Source organism: Perognathus longimembris, chromosome 10 (assembly GCF_023159225.1).
Source record: "Perognathus longimembris pacificus isolate PPM17 chromosome 10, ASM2315922v1, whole genome shotgun sequence".
In the NCBI taxonomy this organism is placed as follows: domain Eukaryota; kingdom Metazoa; phylum Chordata; class Mammalia; order Rodentia; family Heteromyidae; genus Perognathus; species Perognathus longimembris.
In genome coordinates, this window is record NC_063170.1 from 66635131 (window position 1) to 66658831 (window position 23701).

Genomic DNA, 23701 nt, shown 5'->3' on the forward strand with positions numbered 1-23701 from the left:
CTAATTGAAAGTCACTACTTCAAAATGACTTTCGGAGCTTCTTTGCCCAGCGTAACGAAGGTGTAAACTTCTATCATCTCATCGCTGTACCTTGGGACTCTCTCTTTCTCCCTCCCTCCCTCTGTTAAAATTGTCTCTGTCTGTGCTACTCTTTGGTAATCTCTTTGATCTCAGGATTCATACCTGACGTATCCTCATATCAGTATTAATCGCAGCCCTAACAGATCTCCCGTAGGATTTGACTAAGGCCATGAGGAGATGATTGGCTTATTTAAAGAAGGTCTTACAAAGACTGAAATTGTATCATTCGTAAAGGAATGGAAAGACTTGGGGGAGGGGTGGGGGAATATGTGAAGTGAAGTCAGTCAGGTCCAGAGAGACAAAGGATTGATTTAGCTGGATTTAGCTGACATAAGTAAATATGTTGAGTGATATGCAAGTGTACACAAATGTACTCACTGAAATACGGTACGTCTAAGGAAGATCTCAAATAGTGTGATTCTTTAGAAAGCCAAAATAATCAAAGTTCGGCAAAATAAAACATGAGGAAGCAAGTACTCAAAAAGGACAGGGTGGTGTCAAAAGGAGAGAGATAGACTCATGAAGAGGGGGAGAAAATGAAGCAGGACCTCAGAAACCGATTGGAAACAAGTACTGAAGCTTAGAAAATACAAGATCTGTTCTCTCCCTTCCCGTTCACCTCTCTGGGCCTCTAATCAACCCATTCTTCTCTCCTAAAATCAGTGACCCAATGACTCCCTAAGTCTACAAGCCTGCTATCAGCAACTCCTGAGTTTCTACCTCACTGGCGAAGTGTGTAGTTCTAGTTCACATAAACCTCATGACTTCTAATTTCAGGTTACGAGGGACAGAAATTTGATGGGCCCAGATAAGCCAGTTAATGAGCTCTATGAGATCTATAGGGATGTGTGTGTAGAGTTCTAGACAACAGAATGTCTTGACTAAAAATGAAAGCGTTAAGAAGTCAAGACAATTAACCTTTCCTTTAAGAGGACCTACAATGTCACCAACTCAGAAATATGTAAGTAACCTAATGGTAAAGAATTGAATGGCTTGTATTTCTTTTTTGGTAGATATTTATTTACCAGGGACATCAACTCATAGCTTGTTTTTAACATTCCGAAAATGTTTGTTCATCAATATGCTAAAAAGTACCCTGAGAAATACCATACCTCAAAATAGTATGTTTTCAGAGCTGCCAGAAGAAGAGAGATTAAACAGCAAAATTATTTAGTTTGCAGACTTAAAATTAAACTTTTGGAATTTAAGAAAAAACAAGAAAAGCCAAGATGTTATAAATGTCTCAAATGTCAAATCTAACTAAAAAAAAAATAAAAAAACAAAAGGACAGAAGCTCAAACCTGTGTATATCACTCAGCAACATTTTAAGTATCAACGTGGGATTTTTATCAATGATTGCTAACTTTTTTCCTTTTTTGTATATTTCCATGAGCATTCTTATACTAAATGGCCATGCATCTGGGACACTGACATTACTATTTTCTGAGATTTTCTTTTTCTCTTTCTTCAAGTGTTTTTCCCATCTGAAACCTACATATGAAAATTTCTTCTTTCAAAATCTTTTCTTTTTACCCTATCAATTTTTAGGCAATAGTTGAGTCTGTGATTGAGGAGAAAATGAAATATAGTCTTGGTTAAATTCCTTCAGTATTGTTATAGATGTTTGATTATATAAGTTTGGATGTTGAGTTCACAGAAAACTTCTGGCTGCTGAGACATTTTTAGATCAGAGTACAAAATGAAGATGGTAACCAGGCAACATGAGTCTTGTATGGTTATTAAAAATAAAAGGTGAAGCCTTCACAATGCAGAGTAATTCTCTGACATGTTTGTGTGACTTTTGCTCTCATATTGCTGGAAAGAATAGGTGGGACCCATTTGCTCAATTGATGAATATTCCTTTATTTTGTTAGGCAACTATTGTTGGAAAATTATACATAGATGGATTAATCATTACAACTTAGTATGATCCCCAAACCCCTCCCTAACCATTTCTGCATAAAACTATGTATTATAAATATTTATAAAAGCTAATATAAAAAATATAACTTTGATCCTAGATGTATTTGGATAGCTTTGGAGTCTCTAATTAAATTCTGGGTACATTTTCAAATTACCAAGAACAATTAAGATTTGATCAAACTTAACAAGCTTTTTAATCATTGTTGTTTCAGAAATACATTGTAGCATGTACTGTTAACTGTGTCATTGGGCTCTCTAGATAAGTAGATCTGTATTGAAGGAAAAGAAACCTTGCTGCCTATGGTTCTGATAGAACAAGTCCACCAGGGCTCATGTAGAATGGCTCCATGAGGCATCGGGTCACATTGCATGCTGGTCTAGAATGCAGTCTCAGTGACACATCAGAGTCATGTGAAGACACTGAACTATGCAGGCCACCCACAGAAGGTCTGACTTAGTTGCTGTAGTTTAGCGACATTTTCAAATCCCTTTCTTTATTCCATTGTGACCCTATGGGAAAGACACAAGTATTCTGCAAATACCTCGCTGAGGTTAGGGGACTCCAGACAAGTTGGTAATGGGGGTTGTTATAGCACACGCCTTGGAGATGCATTCAGAATTCTCACCCTGGCAAGCATTCCTTGTAATATCAGAAGGCCATCTTTTGTGGAATACAGATCTTATTCAGGAAATTCCCTGGTAAATTCTTTTTGTTTATTGATTGCTTATACTCAACTTCAGCTGGTTAATTGAGCTAATAGCATGTCTAGAAACCTAGTAGTAGGGTGTTTTTTGTTTGTTTCCCCAGGGTGTTGGAAGTGACCAAGGCTAAAATGGGGTCATCAAGTGCAAAAGATAGAGGAGAAAAACTGGTAGATGATTGATTGTTTAAGCCATGATATTATTCTTACAAAAAGGATTTTAAAGCCAGGCACTGGTGGCTCACGCTTGTAATCCTAGCTACTCAGGAAGCTGAGATCTGAGAATCACAGTTCAAAGCCAACCTGGGCAGGAAAGTCCATGAGACTCTTATTGTCAATTACACACACACACACACACACACACACACACACACACACACACACACACATTCCGGAATTAGAGCTGTGGCTCAAGTGGTAGAGTGCTAGCCTTGAGCTCAAGGACATGCTTAAACCCAGAGTTCAAGCCCCAGGATCAGCCAAAAGAATCTTAATAATAACAACAGCAACAACAATAATAATAATAAACTTATCTGTACTCTATTCATTTTAAGGCTACCTTTCAGCCCTTGCTGATAAGGCAGAATGTCCTTCCAAATGTCTTTTCTTGTCAGGTTTAGGGGATATGTGAGGGAATGTTCTAGAAAAGCCCTTTCCAAATTGTATCTGCTTTCCCACAGAGACATGATTTTGGTGACCCAGAAAGAAAGCATAGAAAATCCTAAACTATTATGAGCCCTATGGAAGGAAAATAATATTCAAAATTTAAGCAAGACTATGCCAAAGATAGTAATCAATAAGCAATATTTGTGACACATCTACCACCTATTATGGTTTCTTCATGATGACTTTAACCAAATTAAATTAAGTAAAAGAATCATATGGATTTTCCCTAGCATTTTTAAGATGTGTTATGGGGGACTGAGATTTCTTTCCAATCACAGAGTAATGAGTTTGTATTTAGTACTTAAAACTCTGTGTGGAGCATTTAGAGCAGAGGTCTGAGTACAGTGGCCACCCGTGTAGTACCTACCACATTGTGCTAGCATCACTTTACTTAGGTACTCCTATCTGAGTGGGGTGTGAGGTAGGTGGCACATTTCTGAGAAGAGTTTCTTGACGCTTGTTTCTAGCAGTGATGGTAACACAGCATTCCCTGGATGTCTGATCAGTATTACCTTCCTCAAGCCTGGATGTAATGGGGCTGGGAACCAAGATTGTGAGGATTGGTTTTCCTGTTTTGGTATTGATGTCTGCTATAGTACTGGATGAAGTGTGTGTGTGTGTGTGTGTGTGTGTGTGTTAGTATATCAGTATATTTACTATAGCTACTCTATATAGATAAAGTCATGAATGATAGATTCATAGATTATATATGCACACCTCAGGTTTGTATGTGACAAGGATGAGGTTTGACTACTTACCAGAGACCCGTAATATACTGTATGAAATTAGGAGATTCCATAGTCAAAGGTAAATTTATATATAAGTATGTTTATATTTGTATATTATGTAATTTTGTGTGTGTTATACAATTTAATGTGTACATGTGGATGTTGCCTCACAAAGTCATTCAACATTTATCTTGGATGGAAACACTGAAATCCTTTCTCTTAACTTTGTAAAATATTTGGTGTGCTATTGCTACCTTTGATCGCCCTACTGTGCAGCACAACAAAGGCATCTTACTCCTTTTCCTATCCCTTCGCACACACACATACACACAAATACACACATGATCACACGTACACATATGCACATGTGCATAGTATCCATACACAAAGACATATGTATATGCAAAGAAACATGTACATGTACACAAACCAGACTACAAGCATGTACAGACACAAACGCACACATTCATGTACAGACACATAGCACATGCACATAAAACATGCATATACACACAAAGATGTGCACAAACATACCTGTGCAGATACACATACATATACAAAGGCACATGGACACATGAAAAGATACACACGTGTACAAAGACGACATAAGTGCATTGGGGTTTTGCTAATTGTGGTTTTGTTTTGTCTTGGGCATTCACAGTGAAAGCATCTCTTAGGTCAAATCTCTGGGATTTGTCTGCCTGGCCTGGCTTTCCACTGCAATTCTCAGACTCAGCCTCCCGAGTAGCCAGTATTATAGGTGTGAGTTCTCAATGCCCTTCTTAATTTTTTTTTATCACCCTGTGTGGTCCCTAACAACATGTAGAGCTGCACAGAGTAAAGGAAATGATGAGCAAATCTCAGAGGCCCAGAGTCTATGTAGTGTCTGCAACTGATGTGAACACTGCTGGTGTCAACATATTTAAAGTTCTATGAGATTTAACCTTAATATTTAAGAAAGGGAAGAATCACTATAGTCATTAAATGCATGAGGAGACATGGGCTCCAAATTAATCCTTTCCTGAAATATATGAAAGAATACAAACTAAATAAAAGGGGTAGCTTGACAAAATCATCAGGAAACTATGATTGACTTCACATTCACATGAATGAAATTTTTAAAAGCTGGCATTTGGCCAAGCCAGTATTCAAACTCTGGTCCATCTAACTTCAATGTAAGGGACTTCAAACACTGGGACTCTTTCATGAATTGTCTCTAGTGTTAAAGCTCAAGCTTTCTTGAATTAATATTCATACTCATCCAATCTCTCTCTTTTTATCTCTTTCTCTGTCTCTCCAGTCTCTCTTTCTCCCCCTATCTTTCTCCCTCTCCTCCTCCCTTTCCATCCCTTCTTTCTTTGTCCCTCTACCCTGGCCCTTGAAATTACCTAATATTTGCACTCCTATTTCTCCAGTGTTAGTTTAAATTCTGCAGCATATATTAACTTCTCAGAAACACTGCAGAGAAAATACTACTATCACCTTACTTAGATATGATCTTTTTAAAAATAATTACATGTAGAATATTTGCTCAAGGTCATCTAACAAGCAACTTAACCATGCTAGTGGTTATCCCCTAGACTTTTGGCATCCATGTCTCCTCTCAGCCACTAACTTCAATTCAGTCTTTACTGTCTATATCCATATTTATTCTCATATAAGTGTATTCAGTTTACATAAATACTCTCCTTTTTTTTTCAAAGCCACTTAAAGGAATAAAGAATGGAAGGCATGCTGGCATTATACACTAGCCAACAGCCCTTTAGAGGCATTTTCTGGAATGATATTGCAGACATTATTCTTTCTACCTCATCTAGAAAAGCACTTCCCATGGGATTGTTGGCTCTTTGTGGGAAAAGTTTTACTGCAATAACTCTTCTTTGTCTCCTCGAAAAAATCATGGCTGGTTTCCACCACTCTCACCACTAAATAGAGCCAGGAGAATCTGGGGGTGCATGTGAGAGCTGAGATTGGTCCCACTGGATCTGTCACGGTCTTCTTGCCACACTGATTTGCTATGTCTTCAACTTCAGTTGAAGTTGAACTTTAACGTTTGCAAGGACTCTGCCTGAGAGCACTGGAATGCATGGGGTAGATACACTGGCCTCGGGTCTCAGTCTCCAGAGATTGGCACAAAAATAACTGTCTGCCCTTAGCTCTGTGTGATCACCAGATCATGCCCCATTTAGCAACTGAATGGAGAAGGCAAGGACTCTGGTTTCTAAAGCCAGTTAAAATTCATCTTCCCAACAGAGGAATCTTCACACTCACCTGCTACAGTTAATTCCATGTGAGGATTCCTAATATGTTTTGTAAGATAACAGAATGTTAAAGCTCAGTACCTGTGGCTCATGCCTGTCATCCTAGTTACTCAGAAGGCTATGAGTGAGGATCATATTTGGATACCAGCCCAGACAGGAAAATACATGAGATACTTTTCTCTAAATAACTACTAAATACCAAAAATAAAATAAAACAAAACAAAACAAAAACCCTCTGGAACTAGAGCTGTGGCTCAAGTGGTAGAGCACTAGTACTAGGACCTGAATTCAAGCCCCAGGACTGGTACACACACACACACACACACACACACACACACACACACACACACACAAATATAATGTAATGGTAAGTTTCTGTGACTCAAGTGGCTATCGATGATAATTAAAGAGACCTCCTTCTCCTAGAGATTTAAGTTGCAACCTTTATTCTACCATACATTAAATCCCCATGCCTGTGAATGGAATTGCTCTGACCTTCTCATTTTCACAAATTCCAGGACTACTGTTTTCTAATTGTAAAGAATTTACAACATTTTCTTATAATAAACTCAGTGTTATTAATTGCCTCTTCTTTTCTCTCTTGTACAGTGCATCCTAACCCTCATGTATTCTCTCTCTCTCCTCCTCCTCTCTCTCTCTCTTCCTCTCTGCAATTCTCCCGATTACTGTATATTTTAGGTCATTTTTATTTTATTTATTTATTTTGCATTTTATTGTTATTGTAAAGGTGTTGTTCAGAGGGATTGCAGTTACACAAGACAATTAAAGAGGACATTTCTTTTTGAACAATCTCACCCCTTCCCTCTCTCAGTTTTCCCCTCCTGCCCCCGATACGAATTGTATACTTCATTTTCTGCTTAGTGTCTAGTGAGTACCACTGCTCTATTTGTTCACTCTTTGCCCCTCCATTTCTGTGCCACCACCTACCCTCCCAAAGGCAGAGATAAAGGAACAAACAAGAAAAAAAGGGGAAAAAAAATCACCAAGAACAGAAATAACAATGTGCCTATGAGTCTACAAGCAAACACACTAGGTTGAAAAAAATACTCAGGGGCATAATAAAGTATTGTACAATGCGTGTTTTTTCTATAAATTCTGAAAGCAACTTGTCTAGCTCTAAAGGGTCAAAGTTGTGTAGTATTGGAGATCAAACCTGGGACCTTGTGCTAGCCACCCCTTCACCCCTTCTACCCTTCTCATTTGTCTATTCCCTCTTCAATTTGCTTCGTTCAGCCATTCCATTGGTATTTTTCATCAGTGATGAATGTTGCATTTTCAACCACGAATGCATCTTTCCTGAGCTGGAAGCAGAGCAAGAAGAGCTGAGTCTCCCCCTATACGGGTTCATGAAAGAGAGGTCTCACGGGTTCATGAAAGAGAGGTCTCGGCTGGTCCTCATCGCCTATCGGCAAAGAGTGACAGTTACTGGCAAGGCAGTGACCAGGGCTGCTGACTGAGTTCGGACAGCAAGGAAAGCCCCATTAGTATCTGTCAGCCACCTCCAGCCCTAGCCTGGCAGGCAGCTGTGTATCCGACCTCCTTCTGACATTCTGATAGCTTTCCTTTCATATCACAAACCGGTGTGAGCGGTCGCCTCCCCTCCCAGATGGAAAGGTCACCTCCCAAACACACCACCTGGGATGCATGATGTCTCTATTGATTGGTGCTTTGTTGTCTCAACCACAAATTTCAGGGGGTGTTTGAGGGCAGCACCCCATTTCTGAGAGAAAAGAACGAGAGAAGCCTATTTGTCATGCCAGCGAAAGCCTTGGTCATTTTCCGGCATTGGTCCTGCTTAAACTTACTTCCCAGATTGTAGCAGTACTGTTCAGTGTGTGCCCAATGGGACGTGGCCTTCAGACTAGCCCAGAGATTCATTTCCACACTGAAACCCATTCTGTCCGACAAAGGGAATGATTTCTTACCAAGAATTCCATCTGTTCCATGGAAATGAATCATCTTTCTCCTTAAGCACAACTCCTCTGATTCAATTTCCTTTGAACCAAAATCCGATCTGGGCTCCTTCGAATCCAAACCCTGATCTTAATACCCTGGGTTGCATTTTCCACCCTGTAGAAATTAAATGAATGATATTAACATATTTGCCAAAATCACTTTTTCCTCCTCCTCTTCCTCTTCCCCCCCCCTCTCCTCCTCCTCTCCCTCCCCCTCACCCTCCGCCATCCTCCTCCTCTTCCTTTGCCCTCTCCTTCTTTTTCTCATCTTCTGTTTTTTTGAGACAGAGGCTTACTAGGTAGCTCAAGGTGACCTCATACTCTTGATCATTCTCAAACTTCCAAGGGCCGATGGTATAGGTGTGGGTTACCATTACTTCAGCAGATTCACTTTTCTATTGAGATGGATTACGGGAGGAAAAAAAGTCTTATTTTGCCATCTCACTATGAGATGCATACACACACACACACACACACATACACACACCATTGCTAGAGTTATTCAAATCTCTGCTTCCATTCCTCTGCTTCCAGTCCATTCCTCTGCTCTGGGTTAGGCACTGACATCTTGTGTTGTGTAGCCAACTCCTAAAAGATAGAAGAACCTCAGGCTACAGAAACTCTAAGGACAGGCTGAGTGCAAGGGCTTAGTCTCTTTAGGCAGAGGGAAGGATCCTTATCTCTTAATAAAGGAGGACTATGGAGTGCTTGGCTAGAACTGCCAAACCCACAGCTTATTTTGGGATGAATTGTGTGCTGAAAGCTTGAGGAATCCAGTGTCCAGTCTTGCCCTTTATGAAGGGGAATAAGTACAGGGCACCTATTAGAATCAATATCATCTTTTACCTGAGCTCTGATGAAGAGAGATATCCAGCCTTGTATTCATAAACCGCTTTGTCGAGTGGCAACTCCTTTCTACAACTACTTAAAGAAAATGCAATATTTTTATAAAAGAAAGAGCTAACCAGATTGTTAGCTCCCTAAAAAAAAACCTGACTCAGCTAAGCAAAAGCAGCTCAGCAAGTGTCAGTATGGGATAATATTGACTTGACCTGTGCCTCTTCCTCTTTGAATTGGGTGAGAAGAGCTCTATTGCTTGTAACTGTCCTTGTCCCCAGTGTGTCACCTGTTACAGCACCTGTCCACATCCTTGTTTCACTCTTCCGTATGCCGTCCCCTCGTGGCCTCTTTGTCATCTGGTGATAGGAAGTCTAGGAGGGAAAGAGAGGAAGTGGATGATAGGTGGAGTCCATAGCAGTATTTTGAGCATTTGGTGGCTATTGAAATCTCCCAGGGAACCTAGGGGTCTAGTATGACTCTTGTCTGGACATGAAGTTTGGTCTCCATGTCATTTATCAGTTGTCTAAAATATTGTGATGCCCACTAAAATGTAAGATTTTTTTTATAGCCCCCACGTCTAAAAAAGAGCGTGTCTGGGTTTACTTTCTTCTCTACATCTTCCCTTTTTACTCTGAAGTATGGATGTGATTAGTGACTGGGTCTCTGCTCATTGGGAAATTCTTTGTGAATAACATTGAAGTTTAGGTTGAACTGATTGTATCTATAGACTATTAAAAATATTTTATTTGCATTTGATCTGCAAAAATGAATGCATGGTATTTGAGGACAGTTCTAAACAAACAAGATAATCACAGATCAGTAGCCAGAGCAGTCATGAATATAGATTATGGTCAAATGGTTGATGATGGACCTGTTATTATATTTTTCACCTTATGTTTTCTCATCTGCAAAATGGGGTTAATGGTAGCAACTACTATTGAGTCAGTTGTTGAGGTAACCAGAAGCAGAGATGTGGTCCTCAGTATGTACTGAAATGGTCTGTTATCTCCCTAATGGTAATGATAAGGATAGGTTTAGCTCACTTGAAATGCAAAGCAGCTGAGATCCTTGTGTCTTTCTTTAGGCCTCTCATGCAGATTTCATTGTGACTGTGTGATTTCTTGACCGCACAAGTGTTAGATGTGTAAGGATTGATCTATACGTTACCCTTCCACTAGTTGTTTTATGTCTTCTTTATTTTTTGATTGACCCGAAAGAATGTCTAGTCTACTAAAACAAAGAAAAGCCATTCTTGGCATGTATTTCTGCACAGGCTAGCGGTACCCTGTGTGCACTGACCTTGTATTTAATTTTGTGTAGGATTTGATGCGTACTTTACATCCCGCACCCTCGAGAACAACAGAAGAAATGTGTGGTTTGCGGAATACTGGGAAGAAAACTTCAACTGTAAATTGACAATTAGTGGATCCAAAAAAGAAGACACAGATCGCAAATGCACAGGTAATTTCATTGCCCATGTCCTTCTCTGGTGACATTACGCGGCCAGCATTGAAATGTCCACGCAGCTGACAGAAGGAAGCCTGGCTGGAGACAAATTGAGGAAGTAAATTGAATTTTACTAGATTGTTCAGAAAATGGAACGTAAGTCCTGCAGAGAAGTGCAGACAAGATTGTATTCTGTTCTGCCTGTCCATCGAGCAGTAATTGACATTTCCTTTGGCTCTTTGAATTCGGAAGGGTGCCTTTTAATGGTCTCCTTGATAAACATTAGCTTGCATTTTAGTGGGAAGTCATTCTCAGATAGGCAAAAGTCTCTGAGAAATTCCATAGCAGTATTAGATTTAACCATCACCACACACAACCTATTTGATTAAAGAAACAGAGTGCTTGAGTTTCTAATGATGAGAGTTCTAAATGGGTTCCACAATGTCTAAGTGAAAGAGTCACCTGTTATTTAACTACCAGCCTGGAATAACTTCCTGCTCCTCGTATAAACGCTTGTAGGATTTTTTCTGCTGAATAAAAAAATGTGGGCACACAAGTAGCCAGTAGGAACCATCACACAGTAATTCATTTTTGCATGCATAAATATTTATTAAGCTACCTTCTCTCTGCTGAGCACCATGCTAGCATCGTGGGAAGCAAAACAGGTTAAGGACAGCTTCCACATTGATTGAGCCAAGCCCGCAGGGCAGGAGTTTGACATCATTTCAATGATCTCTGAGATAAATGCATAATTATAAACTGAAAGGCATGCTCAGAATGTATGAGGAAGCATAACTTAAAAAATCGATTCATCCTGAAGATGTAAACTTCCTCCCATGATTTACTTCATGCTGAGGAGGAAGCTCAAAGGCCAAGTGCTTTCCTAGCAGGTGTGAGGATCAGGTTTTATTTTTTAAAGTCTCATTTGATGGAATGACGCGTACGTTAAAACATGAAGATTCTGTCAGACATAGAAATGTGAATTGGGAAGTTTTTGTTGTTATTTTACTTTGTTTTCCATGCTGGTACTGGGGATTCAACTCAGAGCCTTGGGCTCTTGCTTGGCTTCTTCATTCACAGCTAGTGCTTTACCATTTGAATCAGGCCTCTAGTCCAGCTTTTTACTGGTTAATTGGAAATGGGGGCTGGGGGGTGTGTATGTATGTGTATGTGTGCATACGTGTGTGTGTATGTATGTGTGCACCAGCACACACATGTGCACCAGCACGGGGCCTTGAACTCAAGACCTAGGTGCTATCCCTTAGGTTTTTCTGCTCAAAGCTAGCACTGTTCCATTTTGGCTACAACTCCACTTCCAGCTTTCTGTTTGTGGTTAGTTGGACTTTGTTGCTTGGGCTGGCTTCAAACTGCAATCCTCAGCTCTTAGCCTCCTAAGTAGCAAGGATTATAGGCATGAGCCACCAGCCTCCAGCAGAGATGGAGTCTTGAGGACTTTTCCACCCAAGTTGGTTTTGAAATGAAAACCTAGGATTTTCAGCTAGGGTCTTAGTGCCCACCTTAGGTTTGGAGAGTTTCCCATACAATCACATAGCCAAGAATGTAGCAGGAGCAATTGTTGAAACTCTGCAGATGTGATAAACAAAACCATGTGCTTGAGGTATCCAGAGTAAGGGAAGAATGTGATGTGTTGAGACACACCTGGTATTTGACCTTGGTCTTGAGTACTGCATGTCCATGGAAAAATGATTAAAACAATATGACATGTCATATCATCTTATTACCTCTTTTAAATAGCATCTCCATGCTATACTCCAGTCATTGTCAACCACTGATACTGTTGGCCTTAAGACATGAAATCTCTTAAGGTATAAAATCTGTATAAAACCTGCGTTATGATTAAGAAAGGGATACTTGCTGCTGGATGCCAGCAGCTCACACCTATAATCCTAGCTACTAGAGGAGGCTGAAATCCAAAGGACTGTGGCTTGAGGCCAGCCTGGGCGGTAAAGTATGTGACACTCCATTTCCACATTAACCAGCAAAAAGCTGAGCTGGTGGTATGGCACAAGTGGTAGAGCTCCACCCAAGCAAGCTAGATACCTTGAGTTCAGGAAGAAAAGGAAATGGACCCTTGTACTGGACAGAGTCCCTAACTCGGTTTATCTTGGCACTCAATTGGGTGAGATGTGTATACTATGTGCCACTGCTACTATGTGCAAAGAATATGAGGCTGCTTCAGTGTGGTCTTCTTTTGTTTTTCTCAAGGAACTTTCTGTTAAGCAACACATTAAAGAACAAATATGGGACTGCCACCAATAACACAGAATCAACAGGATATGTATGCAAGAGGCGTAAGAGCTAACCAGAAGGCCACATTCTCAAAACCATGTCCTAGAACAGCGAGACCTTTTCAGGAATACATTCCTTCCTATGATTGTGAGAAAGGGAATAAAATTATTTCAGTGTTGACTAGACCTAGGTGACACCGAGCCTTCAAGTGGAAACTTGAAAAATTGGTTTGACATCTGGATAATTTGTCTGTAAGACAGGGGACACTGAAGTGTAGAGAAGAATCCTGATGAGCGATGGCAGTTCCTCCAGATTCCCTCTGACATTGATGGTCTGCAGAGTCCAGAGATGGAGTGGATTTCTTGGGGGGCAGGGGCGGGGGGCGTTAGGGGTGCCCCTGTCCAGGACTAACACCCTCTCAGTTTGCATACGATCATGTGTGGTATTCCATCTACAGCCACATTTCAGTGCTACTGGTCATACAGAACGTGTTTATGAAGATGAACAAGACAATGCTCCTTACCACCCGTTTACAGAAACGGACATGGACATGTTTCTGTCTTGCTATTCTTCTTCTTTCATTTGATCTTTGATGACACCTGCTAAATTACCCCTGGCCCCCATTTACCTATGTGCTTTCCTGACCTCATTAGTCCTCTCCTCCCCACTTCACTGTAGTGAGACACCACCGCAAGGCATGGTTCCTTCTCTATTAGGTCTTCAGGCTGGAGGCTGGCCATGTGTGTGTCTGTCTTCCTTTTCTTCTCTCTGTTCTACATCCAACCAAATGACCCTGGTCCTATCTAAAATATTGCATGGAAAGATCTTGCTCTTTACATTTCCATCTGCACATAGAGCATTGGGAGAGAGCAGTTGAGCTGAGAGTGGCAAAGTGGGAAGGAGAAATAATCGACAGAATTGACTTCCCATTGTGGAGAGGAGTCCTTAAGATGAGGGTGAGGAAACACATCTTAATCTGGGAGATAAATGGATAGGGGAAGGGAGCATTGATGGATTGGGGGGGGGGGCATGTAAGAGTAAGCTGCCATGGTGACCACATAAGGGTACAGGAGGAAAAAGGCCCCAGCTGAAGGGGCCGGCTGACTAGTGTAGCATCCTGGATTGGTGTCAGGGTCACTGGATGCTTGGATCTGAGGGCCACAGAAAACTTTCTTCATGCTATCTGTCTGTAGCTGGGCCTCATTTACTGAAGAATAAGGGGATTTTATGTATTCACTCTGTGGCTATAAACCTAAATTATAATGCAAAATAGTATTGCTTTTAAATTCTGGATTTTCTTTAGCCATAAGAAGCAAGCTGCCATGTTATATGTTAGCTCCAAGGAGACCAACAGAAAGTAATCATTCAACACATTTTTGAATGCAAAGGATGAGATTTCGTACCCTTGGGAAGAGCAGGGGGTTGGGGGGGGTCACAATGAAATGGGAAATTCTATATTCTCATAAAAGGAAAAGGGCATAAGAAGAATCACTGTTGGAAAAACCCTGAAAGTTGATTGAATCAGCTCTACATGCTTTATAATCTTGCGTAGGGCCAGAGGTGCGGGCATTCTTATAAAAGAAATGATCTGAGCAGCCATGTTCTCTTCATTCTCATGAATGATCCATGTTGATGAAATCTATTCTTGAAGCAAAGAATATAACCACTGTATTTAATAATAAGGACATTCCAGGTTTCCCTGATAGCCAGGCTGAGTTTCTCCACCTGGAAAATTAGATCGCTTTCTCCCAACTTCTCTAGCAGTGATCTTATTTCAACTAATGGAGACAGAGCTTGGATGGAGGCTGGTTGTATTTATGCAAGTAGATGTACAACAGAGCAAACATATTCATCTAAGCTTAGCACAACATACAAACTCCACGTGACAGGGACTAGCGGCATTGGGCTCCTCCACAGTAGGGATACCTCTTCTTAGAGAGGTAGTATCAGCTTTGTGTAGGATGAGGTGAACTCTAGGCCTTGCACCATACAGTGTTTCCTTTAAGTAGGGATGTTAGATGCAGTTGGCGTTCAGATAGTACTTTCATCCTAGCCCCTACTCATGGGTCGCCTGTGCAATGTGCTCCCCCTTGAGAATTGCCAGAAAACAGTTGCCACCAGAGACCAGTGTTGAGTCTGATCTCATTGAGAATGAAGGCCGTAGAGATACTAAAGTGAATAAAATTTACACAAATGAGATGAGGCTATCTCTGCTCAGGGAAATCGCCATGGTGACCTCGTCAAGAAGCCATAGGCCGGGGATGAGGGAAGCCAGGGTTTCCTATGTAGATCCCGGAGACTGGATCTATGAAGGTTTGGAAAATGCCATCAACCTTCCCAAAGCCATTTCTTCTTTCTGAAATGAGGAAAGGAAAAGTCCACATCCGTAGTTGGGATAGGTATTAAATTATTAATACTTCAGGTGGCAAATTTGAGCACCAAGTCGTCGCTCAGCGTTGGTCCCGATGGGTGGCTGTTCTGTATTGAATGTCACAGTGGGAGGAATTCTTGAGGCTCCTGTTGAGGTTGCCTGGTTAGAGGAAGAGGAGGTCCATATGAAACTGCAGTGGGCAAACAAAGCGCAATGCATAGACAGGAGATCTCCGCTGGTGCACACCTTGTTCTCTGCTATGTCACAGTGCCAGAAAGCAAGCAGAGGGCCATCCTTTGGTGAGATGCTCTGAGTGGATGGGGAAGTTCAAAGCCCAGAGAGTTATGGCGCTAGGATAGAGCGTGTGTCAAGCATTGCAGGACCCTGCACGTGTGTGACTCCTCAAATCACATATGTCGTCTGTTCCCCGCGGTTGTATCCTCCACATTCTCAGTAACAGCCTCACGGTCTTCACTCCCAAACGCATCGTCTGCTCTGACTGTGCTTGCCTGTGGCAGCCATGCAAATGATGGGGCTGTCATGCCTCGTGGCTTACACAGAACATTTGTCTAAAGAACATCGCGGTCTGTGGGCACCGATTCACCGGCTCGCCACTTGCTTCCTCTCTGGGAAGAAGGAACTCCAGATTGAGAAATCCATCATCCTATAAGGAACAATGTGGCTTTCAGGAATCTGTTTCCCTTTCTCGATGGTGGAGGATAAATAAACTAGTGACATCCATCTACCCCTTGTATGTCATCACATATGTTTTTGAGTCACACTACAAGCAAATTCACATTTAATTTGGGTCCCTAATCAGTGTTCTTTATGGGAAGAGATAAGGTAGAGCATATTCTCTCTCTCTCTCTCTCTCTCACTCTGTGTGTGTGTGTGTGTGTGTGTGTGTGTGTGCGTGTGCATTACTTGGGACTGAATTGAGGGCCTTGAAAATACTAGGTAAGGAGTGTAGTTATTTTTGCTACTAGATCCTGTACTTTTCCTCATCCTTGGTCTTCATACCTCTCACCTCTGTCACCTGTGTAGTTGAGATTATAGGTATGCATTACTGCGTCTGGCCCAAGAGCACACATTTAAAGTCCACATTTTGAAAGGTCGGAATACTTAAGCTGGGTTGTTCTTTGTACCTCACATCTCCAAACAAACAAGTTTAACTAAAGGTGTCATTCTTTAGCAAACTCGCTATTAAGTGTTATTGGTGAAGAATCTCAACTCTGATTCTTACTTCGAACCCAAATACTATCTATTTATATAATCTGTTAAACAGATTTTTAAGACAAAATAGTTAGACTTAAGAAAGTCAAATGCTTTGAAAATATAGATATGCATAAAGATGCACAAAGGATTTATGATGATACTAATTACCTTTTCCTGTTATATTATCATTTTGTTGTGAATTGGCCTTTAGTTGGCATATACATAGTGTATTGTGACAACAAATTTGTATAACAGTATTACAGAATCTGTATCAGAAGGCTGGGCATAAATAGTGTCTAATTTTTTAGTGCTGCAAAACTTTTTTCAAACCATTTCAATGAGAACTGATGTAAGTTATATATCTACACATCTCTGCTTTCTTAAGTAGAGATTTGATGCAGATTAATTACAACTTGATCTCTCTTGAGTATGTAGTACTGGATTGTGTATTAAGACAGTCCTTTGTTAAATTTGTGATTCTCTGACTCATCTCTCAATACCAGAGTCTTGACTGACATTTCTCTCCTGTTATCTGTCTTCAGTGACCTCCTGCCTGCTTCTAAATGGCTACTTTCTATTTTTGTGGGACGTGGAAACATGTCAAATTATCAAGGATTTATGTTAATGACTCCTTGATTAGAATATAAACATTAAAAAGAATTAAATATCTCTGAGTCATCACAGAAATGCCAAGGTCTATAAGCTTGTGAATATGGTGAGGGATTTTCACAGGAGCTATTTAATGTGATCTTAGTAGACAAGGTAGCAATTAGCCTAAGATTCTCAACAGAAAAATGATCGGAATGATGCATCAGAAACCCCCATTGATCATGGAGAACCTCTTTAAATCCTGTTGAAACGTGTGGTACTGGGTAACAATCTGTGTTTCCAAAAGGTGATTATGTTTCTCAACTATAGGTTCCCATAGGTACTAAACAGTAGAAAATAGGCTTTTGTAAACTATATTAACTATCATGCTGATGCCATGATTTTGTTTATTCATTCATGTAGATCTGAAAAGTTGATTTTTCTTGTATGAATATCAGTGATGAGGTTTAGGAATTTTAGAACAACAGGTAACTAGCCTTGTTTTGAGAGAGTCATATTAATGCCCCTCCCCCTGTGTCAATTGCCAATTATTCCACTGGACGGATCTGAGAGAAGATGGCACAGATGAGGAGACAAACACCTGACCTTGATAGCAATGACTCGGTTAAAAATCTCAATCCACCAAATCACCAGTGCAGAAAGCACTGAATTTCCAGACCCTTGCTATAATTCCTCTTTTCCCCCGCTAATCTCCATTCCACAGAAAGCTCATCCATCTTCTCTCACAGTTCTTGGTTCTTCACAGCCCGGTTACCAAGATCTTCTTAAAGTTCAGATGCTCTCTTCTGATTGCTACAATCTGTTCATGATCTCAAACTGCCCACAGATCCATCTCCAGGAACATGTGTCATCTGTTCTTGCCATGGCTAGTGGAGACAGGTTTGCTCTACAGCATGGCTTCTCTACCCTGGCCACAATGGCTCTTCAAGTTGCATTTGGGTTGTGCTGACTTCCAGGCCCCTCCTGTGGCTATATTAGGGGAGGATCTTTCCAGAAGCTCGTGTTTAGCTTTCACACATTGCCCTCGCCATTCCTTGCTCATCTCCCACCAATGAATGTCTTTATAGAGGCTGGGGAAATGGATACATCTGAGTCTATTCATGTCTTTCCTGGTCTTTTGTATGAGATGCTTACAATGTACATCCTGATTCTTTTACCGTGTGTGTGTGTGTGTGTGTGTATGTGTGTGTGTGTGTGAAAATACTTCAGCTTGAACTCAGAGCCTTGCATTCTTGCTTAGATTTTTTATTCTTTAAGACTATTTATGCCACTTGAGCCATACCTCCACTTCTAGCCTTTTGAATTGGAAAGAAGAGTTACTCTGATTTGTCTACTCAAGTTGGCTTGGAAGAGATCCTCAGATCTCAGCCCCCTGAGGAACTAGAATTACAGGCGTGGGCTTCCATCACCCGGCACACCCAGCAACTTTTGAAGCTCAGAGACCAGTACTGACCATAGAGCACTGACTATAAAACCTCAAAGCGCCTTCTTTTTTTAAAAGCAGGATAGGGTTTACTTTATCTTTTTATTTACTTATTTTTATTATAAAGGAGATATACAGAGGGGTTATAGCTACATACGTCAGGTAGTAAATAGGTAATGTGTACATTCCTTTTTGACCAGTGTCATTTCTTCCCTCATTTTCTCCCATTTTTTTTTTTACCTCCTGGCTTCCTTACCTGACAAGTTGTATAGTTCATTTTCTACATCGTGTCTCATGAGTATCACTGCTGCATTTGTTCACCCTTTGTCCCATCATTTCTGTGTTCCCCTTTGTGCTCCCCGAAACCAATATGCCTTCTTTTTACTATTATTCATTTATGTTATTATTATTATAGAGGTGATGTACAGAGGAATTAAAACAACATGAGTCAGGTAATGAGGACATTTGCTTTCCTGCAGTGTCTTCTGCTCCCTTGCTCTCTCCCAGTCCCTCCCTCCCATCTCCACCCATGAGCTGTGAAATTCACTTTCATCAGTGTCCAGTGAGCTCCACTGCTGCACTTGGTCACCCTTTTTCCCTCAAGTTCTGTAACCCCACCTCCCTTCCAAAGATGTACACTTGAGTACACCAGAATCATTAAAATATAAAAAACTAAAAAAAGGGGAAAAAAACAGAGCGGGAAAAAGAGATCAGTCTTTTGTTTCCATATCTTCGAGTTTGTTTCAATGTGTATATTTTATATTATTATGTTATGTTACATATTATTTTATGTACATATGAAGAGGTGCTTAGGCTTTGTGCTTTTGTGTTTCCAGAGTATCCTCTTCTGGTCTCACGATGTGTGAGTATCTAGCATCCTGTATAATTTATCATATCCCAGTGTCCTATATATCTAATTTCTGCACATCATAGAGAACATGGACCATTTGTCTCTGAGCTTGGCTCACCTCACCAAGGTATGGAAACAGCCCACGTGCCCCACAATAGATGAGTGGATCCCCAAAACGGGGAATGTTACACAGCCTTTAGAAAGAATAAGATTATGTCATTTCCAGGGAAATGGAGGGAACTGGAAGAAATCATGTTAAGCAAGGTGAATGCAGCTGTGAACATGAATGTGTAGGCATCTTCATGGTATCCTGGCTCCTGATGTTTGGGGTAGATGCCCTGGGGTTCTAAGGCTTGGTTGTAGGGAAGGTCTATGTTTAGATTTTTGAAGAACCTCCAGAATGTTGTCCGGAGTGGCTGTACTAGTTTACATTCCCATCAATAGTGCATTAGGGTTCCTTTTCCCCCACAACCCCACCAACATTTGTTGTTGTTCAAATTCACAACATTGGCCAGTCTTACTGAGGTGAGATGAAATCTAAGAGTTGTTTTGATTTACATTTCCTTTATGGCAAGGAATGATGAGCATTTCCTTGTGTGTTGTTATCCATAGCTACCCCTGCCCACTTAGTGATTGGTTTATTGGTTTAGGAGGGGTTAGTTTCTTGAGCTTCTTGTACACAGTGGATATTCAGCCTTTGTCTGATATATTGCTGACAAAGATCTTTTCCCAGTTGGCTGGCTCTCTTTCTAGTTTAGTAACTATGTCCTCAGCTGTGCAGAAACTTTTAATTTTGATAGTCTCACTGGTCAAGTCTTTCTCCTATCTGCTGCTCCCCCCACCATTCTCTTGGACTCTTTCCAAGAAGTTTCTATCTATACCTATAAGTTCTAATGTTTCTCCTACTCTCTGTCGCAATAGTTTCAAGTCTGGGGTCTGACACTGAGGTCTTTAATCCATGTGGAATTGATTTTAGTGCATGGTGACAACTGTGGATCCACTACTAGTTTTCTGTATATGGATACCCAGCTTTTCCAACACCAATGGTAGAAGAGGCTATTTTCCCCCTCACTGTATGTCTTTATATGCTTTCTTTTTTAAGGGATCTACTCTTCTCTTGTCTCTTTTTATAGCCACCCTTTCCAAAGGCAATGTAGATGAATTCGTAACTTACAATAGAAGAAAAAGAAAAAGAAAAAAAGAAAGACCCTAGAGACGGAATTGAAAACATGTTCAGGAATATCCTATATTACCATAGGTCACCTCCCAAAGTAGAGTGTTAATAGGAAAATCAGGGCAGGGCAGGCCCTTGTCTTGCAATAAATACTGGAATCAATTCACCAAGTCAGGGGTTGATTTCTGATTTCCCCAGGCCTTGATCATGTACCAGATGAGGGACTGAATCTCTCCTGCCTTACTCAGCCTTAGCTTTTTGGGATGGAGCCTCTAGTGAATGAATCCTCTTTCAGCCACCAACCCTACAAAGAATGAAAGGGTTTCCTTATGCACCTCATTTAAATTCAGGTCATATTTCCACACATTCTTCTTTCTATATGCTACATGAGAGTATCAATAGGAAATGTGTTTAATTCTGGGCAGAATGAAGCCAAGCAGAGGAGTAGCAAGTGAAGAACGCTGAAGTATCCAAGCAAAACAGTTTCTTTAATGGCTACGCGCCATAATTATTTGAGCTGTGCATCATTTCTTTCTCATTAACTCCAGCATGCAATGGCTTTAAAAGTAGGACTTACAGCCTTTCGGTATTGAGAAAGTATGTTGGGTTAGGCAGTTAATGAAAAGGAATTCCTGAGCTGGTGGAGTTAATAGATACGCATCTTCTTCATAACAGTCCTGGTAAACAAAGTGTTCTTCTAAGCAATGTAAGTGTTATAAATGGGATGCTTACAGCCATGTTAATAGTCATAAGAAAGGGCTGTTGAATGACTTACCAAGTGCCATCCGACAAGTTAAAATGGAATATTGCCCTTCTTAGAATGAGCTACGTCTACTAGAGATTTTCAAACCCCTCTTCCCCCTCAAGGAGAAATATGGGCACTGAAAACACTTTATGATATTATAATGTGTATAATGCCATAATCGTTTTTCTACAGAATAAGAATGGGCTCACAAGATAACTATCAACTCCATATAAAAACCCAGATAGAAACTTTCTAGAGACTTCTAACGTTGCCTCCCTGTTTCCAGTCATGGGAGATCCAGGGTTGTGGACCCACAGGGACCTGTACACGTCCACACCCTCACCACACATCTATCACTTGCCTTCCTAGGCACACACAGTTGTGTGCCACCTGAACACACAGCCATTGATGTACAGAGAGCAAGTACCACAGATACAGTCTGGGTCCACCTGTGGGAGTTTACCTGTGAGAGAAGCAAAGACATCACAAGCATGAATACAGACAGGCTGGTGGAGGTTTCTTTCTTCCTTCCTTTCTCTCTCTCTCTTTCTTCCTTCCTTCCTTTTCCTTTCTTCTTTCCTTCCTTTCTTTATTTCTCTCTTCTTTCCTTCCTTTCTTCCTTCCTTCTTTCCATCCCTTCTTCCCTCCTTTTCTTCCTTTCTTCTCTCTCCCTCTCTCTCTCCCTCTCTCTCTCTCTTTCTCTCTCTCTCCCTCTCTCTCTCCTTCCTTTTTGGTGCCAATACTAGGCTTGAACTCAGGGCCCAGGAACTTTTCCACTTAAGGCTAGCACTTTATCATTGGAGCCACGCCTCTACTTCCAACTTTTTGGTGGTTTATTGGAGAGAAGCCTCACAGATTCTCCTTCTTGGGCTGGCTTCAAACTCTGATCCTCAGACCTCAGCCTTCTGAGTACCTCAGATAAGAGGTATAAACTACCAGTGCCTAGCTTGGGGAGTGTTAGTACTCAGTAGTTTTATGTTTCCTCTTGATTGTTGTTTCATTTTTGCAGTACTGAGTGTTGAGCCTATTGCCTTGGGCATGCATGCCAGGCAACTGGTTGACTCCTTAATCCACACCTTAGGTTCATTTGCTTTTGAGATATACTCTCCCTAATTTTGCCCACAGGGGCCTGGAACTCTTGATTCTCCTTCCTCCAATCCCCACATAGCTGGTATGGTGAGCATGCACCACCATGCCTGGTGTTTAGGTGGCACACTGGTAAACATCCTTGATGGTGGTACCTGTGATTAAACAAAAAAAAGGCAAGCATCCCCCCAAAGTTCATCCTGCCACTCCTCCTTCATGCTCACATCCAGTGTTATTCTCTCTTCACCTTGGACATCTTTCACCTGATGTGTCTTGCTATTGCCATATTATCTCTTTGATCCCATATCAAACCTTGTGAGCTAGAGAAGGCAGGCATTATCACCCCCTTTTAAAGGTGAAGACAAAACTCAGCCCTGAAAGGTTCTTCAGGACTTACCCAACAACATGGCCACCAATGAGGAGAGAAAAAATACTAGAATTAAATAATAGCACGTATTCACTTCCCCAGGTGTTCTGTCGCACACTTAACTCTCAGCCAATGGGTGTTTGGAGCAAGGGAGTTAGACAAGTAAACTTAGTTGACAAGAGAAGAAGTCTTCCTAGCTTTCGAGGGTGCTCCAATTCTTATGCAGGCGGCACAGAACACACGCTAAAACAGTTCTATTAAATAATCCCAAGTGGTAATTAGTGAGGTAGGAAAGAGCAGTAAACCACTTTGTTCACTGGAATGCAGAAGCAGCAGAGAGCATGATAAAGAGCTCCGGTGTCTGCATGAGGTCTCTCCTGCTCTGCTGGTGCTGATGAGGTTACCAAGCCCATTCATTGAACGGCCTTACCTTATACATTTTAGTTCTCCCAGGACTCTCTCTCCTCAGCCACCTGGTTGTATTTTCAGACTCAGGGGAGCTGAACATCGAATAGATATTTCTCGTGTGGAGCTAACTTTCCTCTTTGGTCCTTTCTTTATCTTTTAAAGAGAATTGTTATCTTTAAGTAACTGTGCACAGGAGTTGCCATTTCACAGAGCAGTTTGTGAAAACGGTGTATGTTGATCAGCATCACCGTTTTCAACAATCTCACCCATCTCTACCCTCTCCACCCCTTCCCTCACTCTTCTTAATTTTGTAGGATATGCATTGGATCTCTGTCTGCATTCTCCTCCTCTTCCTGTCCATTCATCAGCCCCTCCCCCCTTGACCTCACCCCCCCTTTAGAATATCTGCTTCCTGGTGTTTTAGTTTGCTGAACTTTGATTTTTGCTTTTCTAAGGAATTATGCTGTTTGAGTTGTCCCTTGAATCTGCTGTGTTTCAGTCAATACATTTGTGTACACTTGCATACCACTCAATGTATTTGCATCTAAGTTTATAAGTTAAATCTAGCTTCCACAGAAAAG

The 23701-nt window shown here is 41.1% G+C and overlaps 1 protein-coding gene across 3 annotated transcripts in view; it reads left to right on the plus strand.

Moving 5' to 3' along the window:
• The window catches only part of Grm7 (glutamate metabotropic receptor 7), a 547225-nt gene that overhangs the window by 343089 nt on the left and 180435 nt on the right, over positions 1 to 23701 (plus strand). For all 3 annotated transcript variants that reach the window (XM_048356200.1, XM_048356199.1, XM_048356201.1), the window contains exon 5: positions 10497 to 10637. In XM_048356200.1, coding sequence (XP_048212157.1) covers positions 10497 to 10637 — 141 coding nt within the window. The remainder of the gene's footprint in view (positions 1 to 10496; positions 10638 to 23701) is intronic.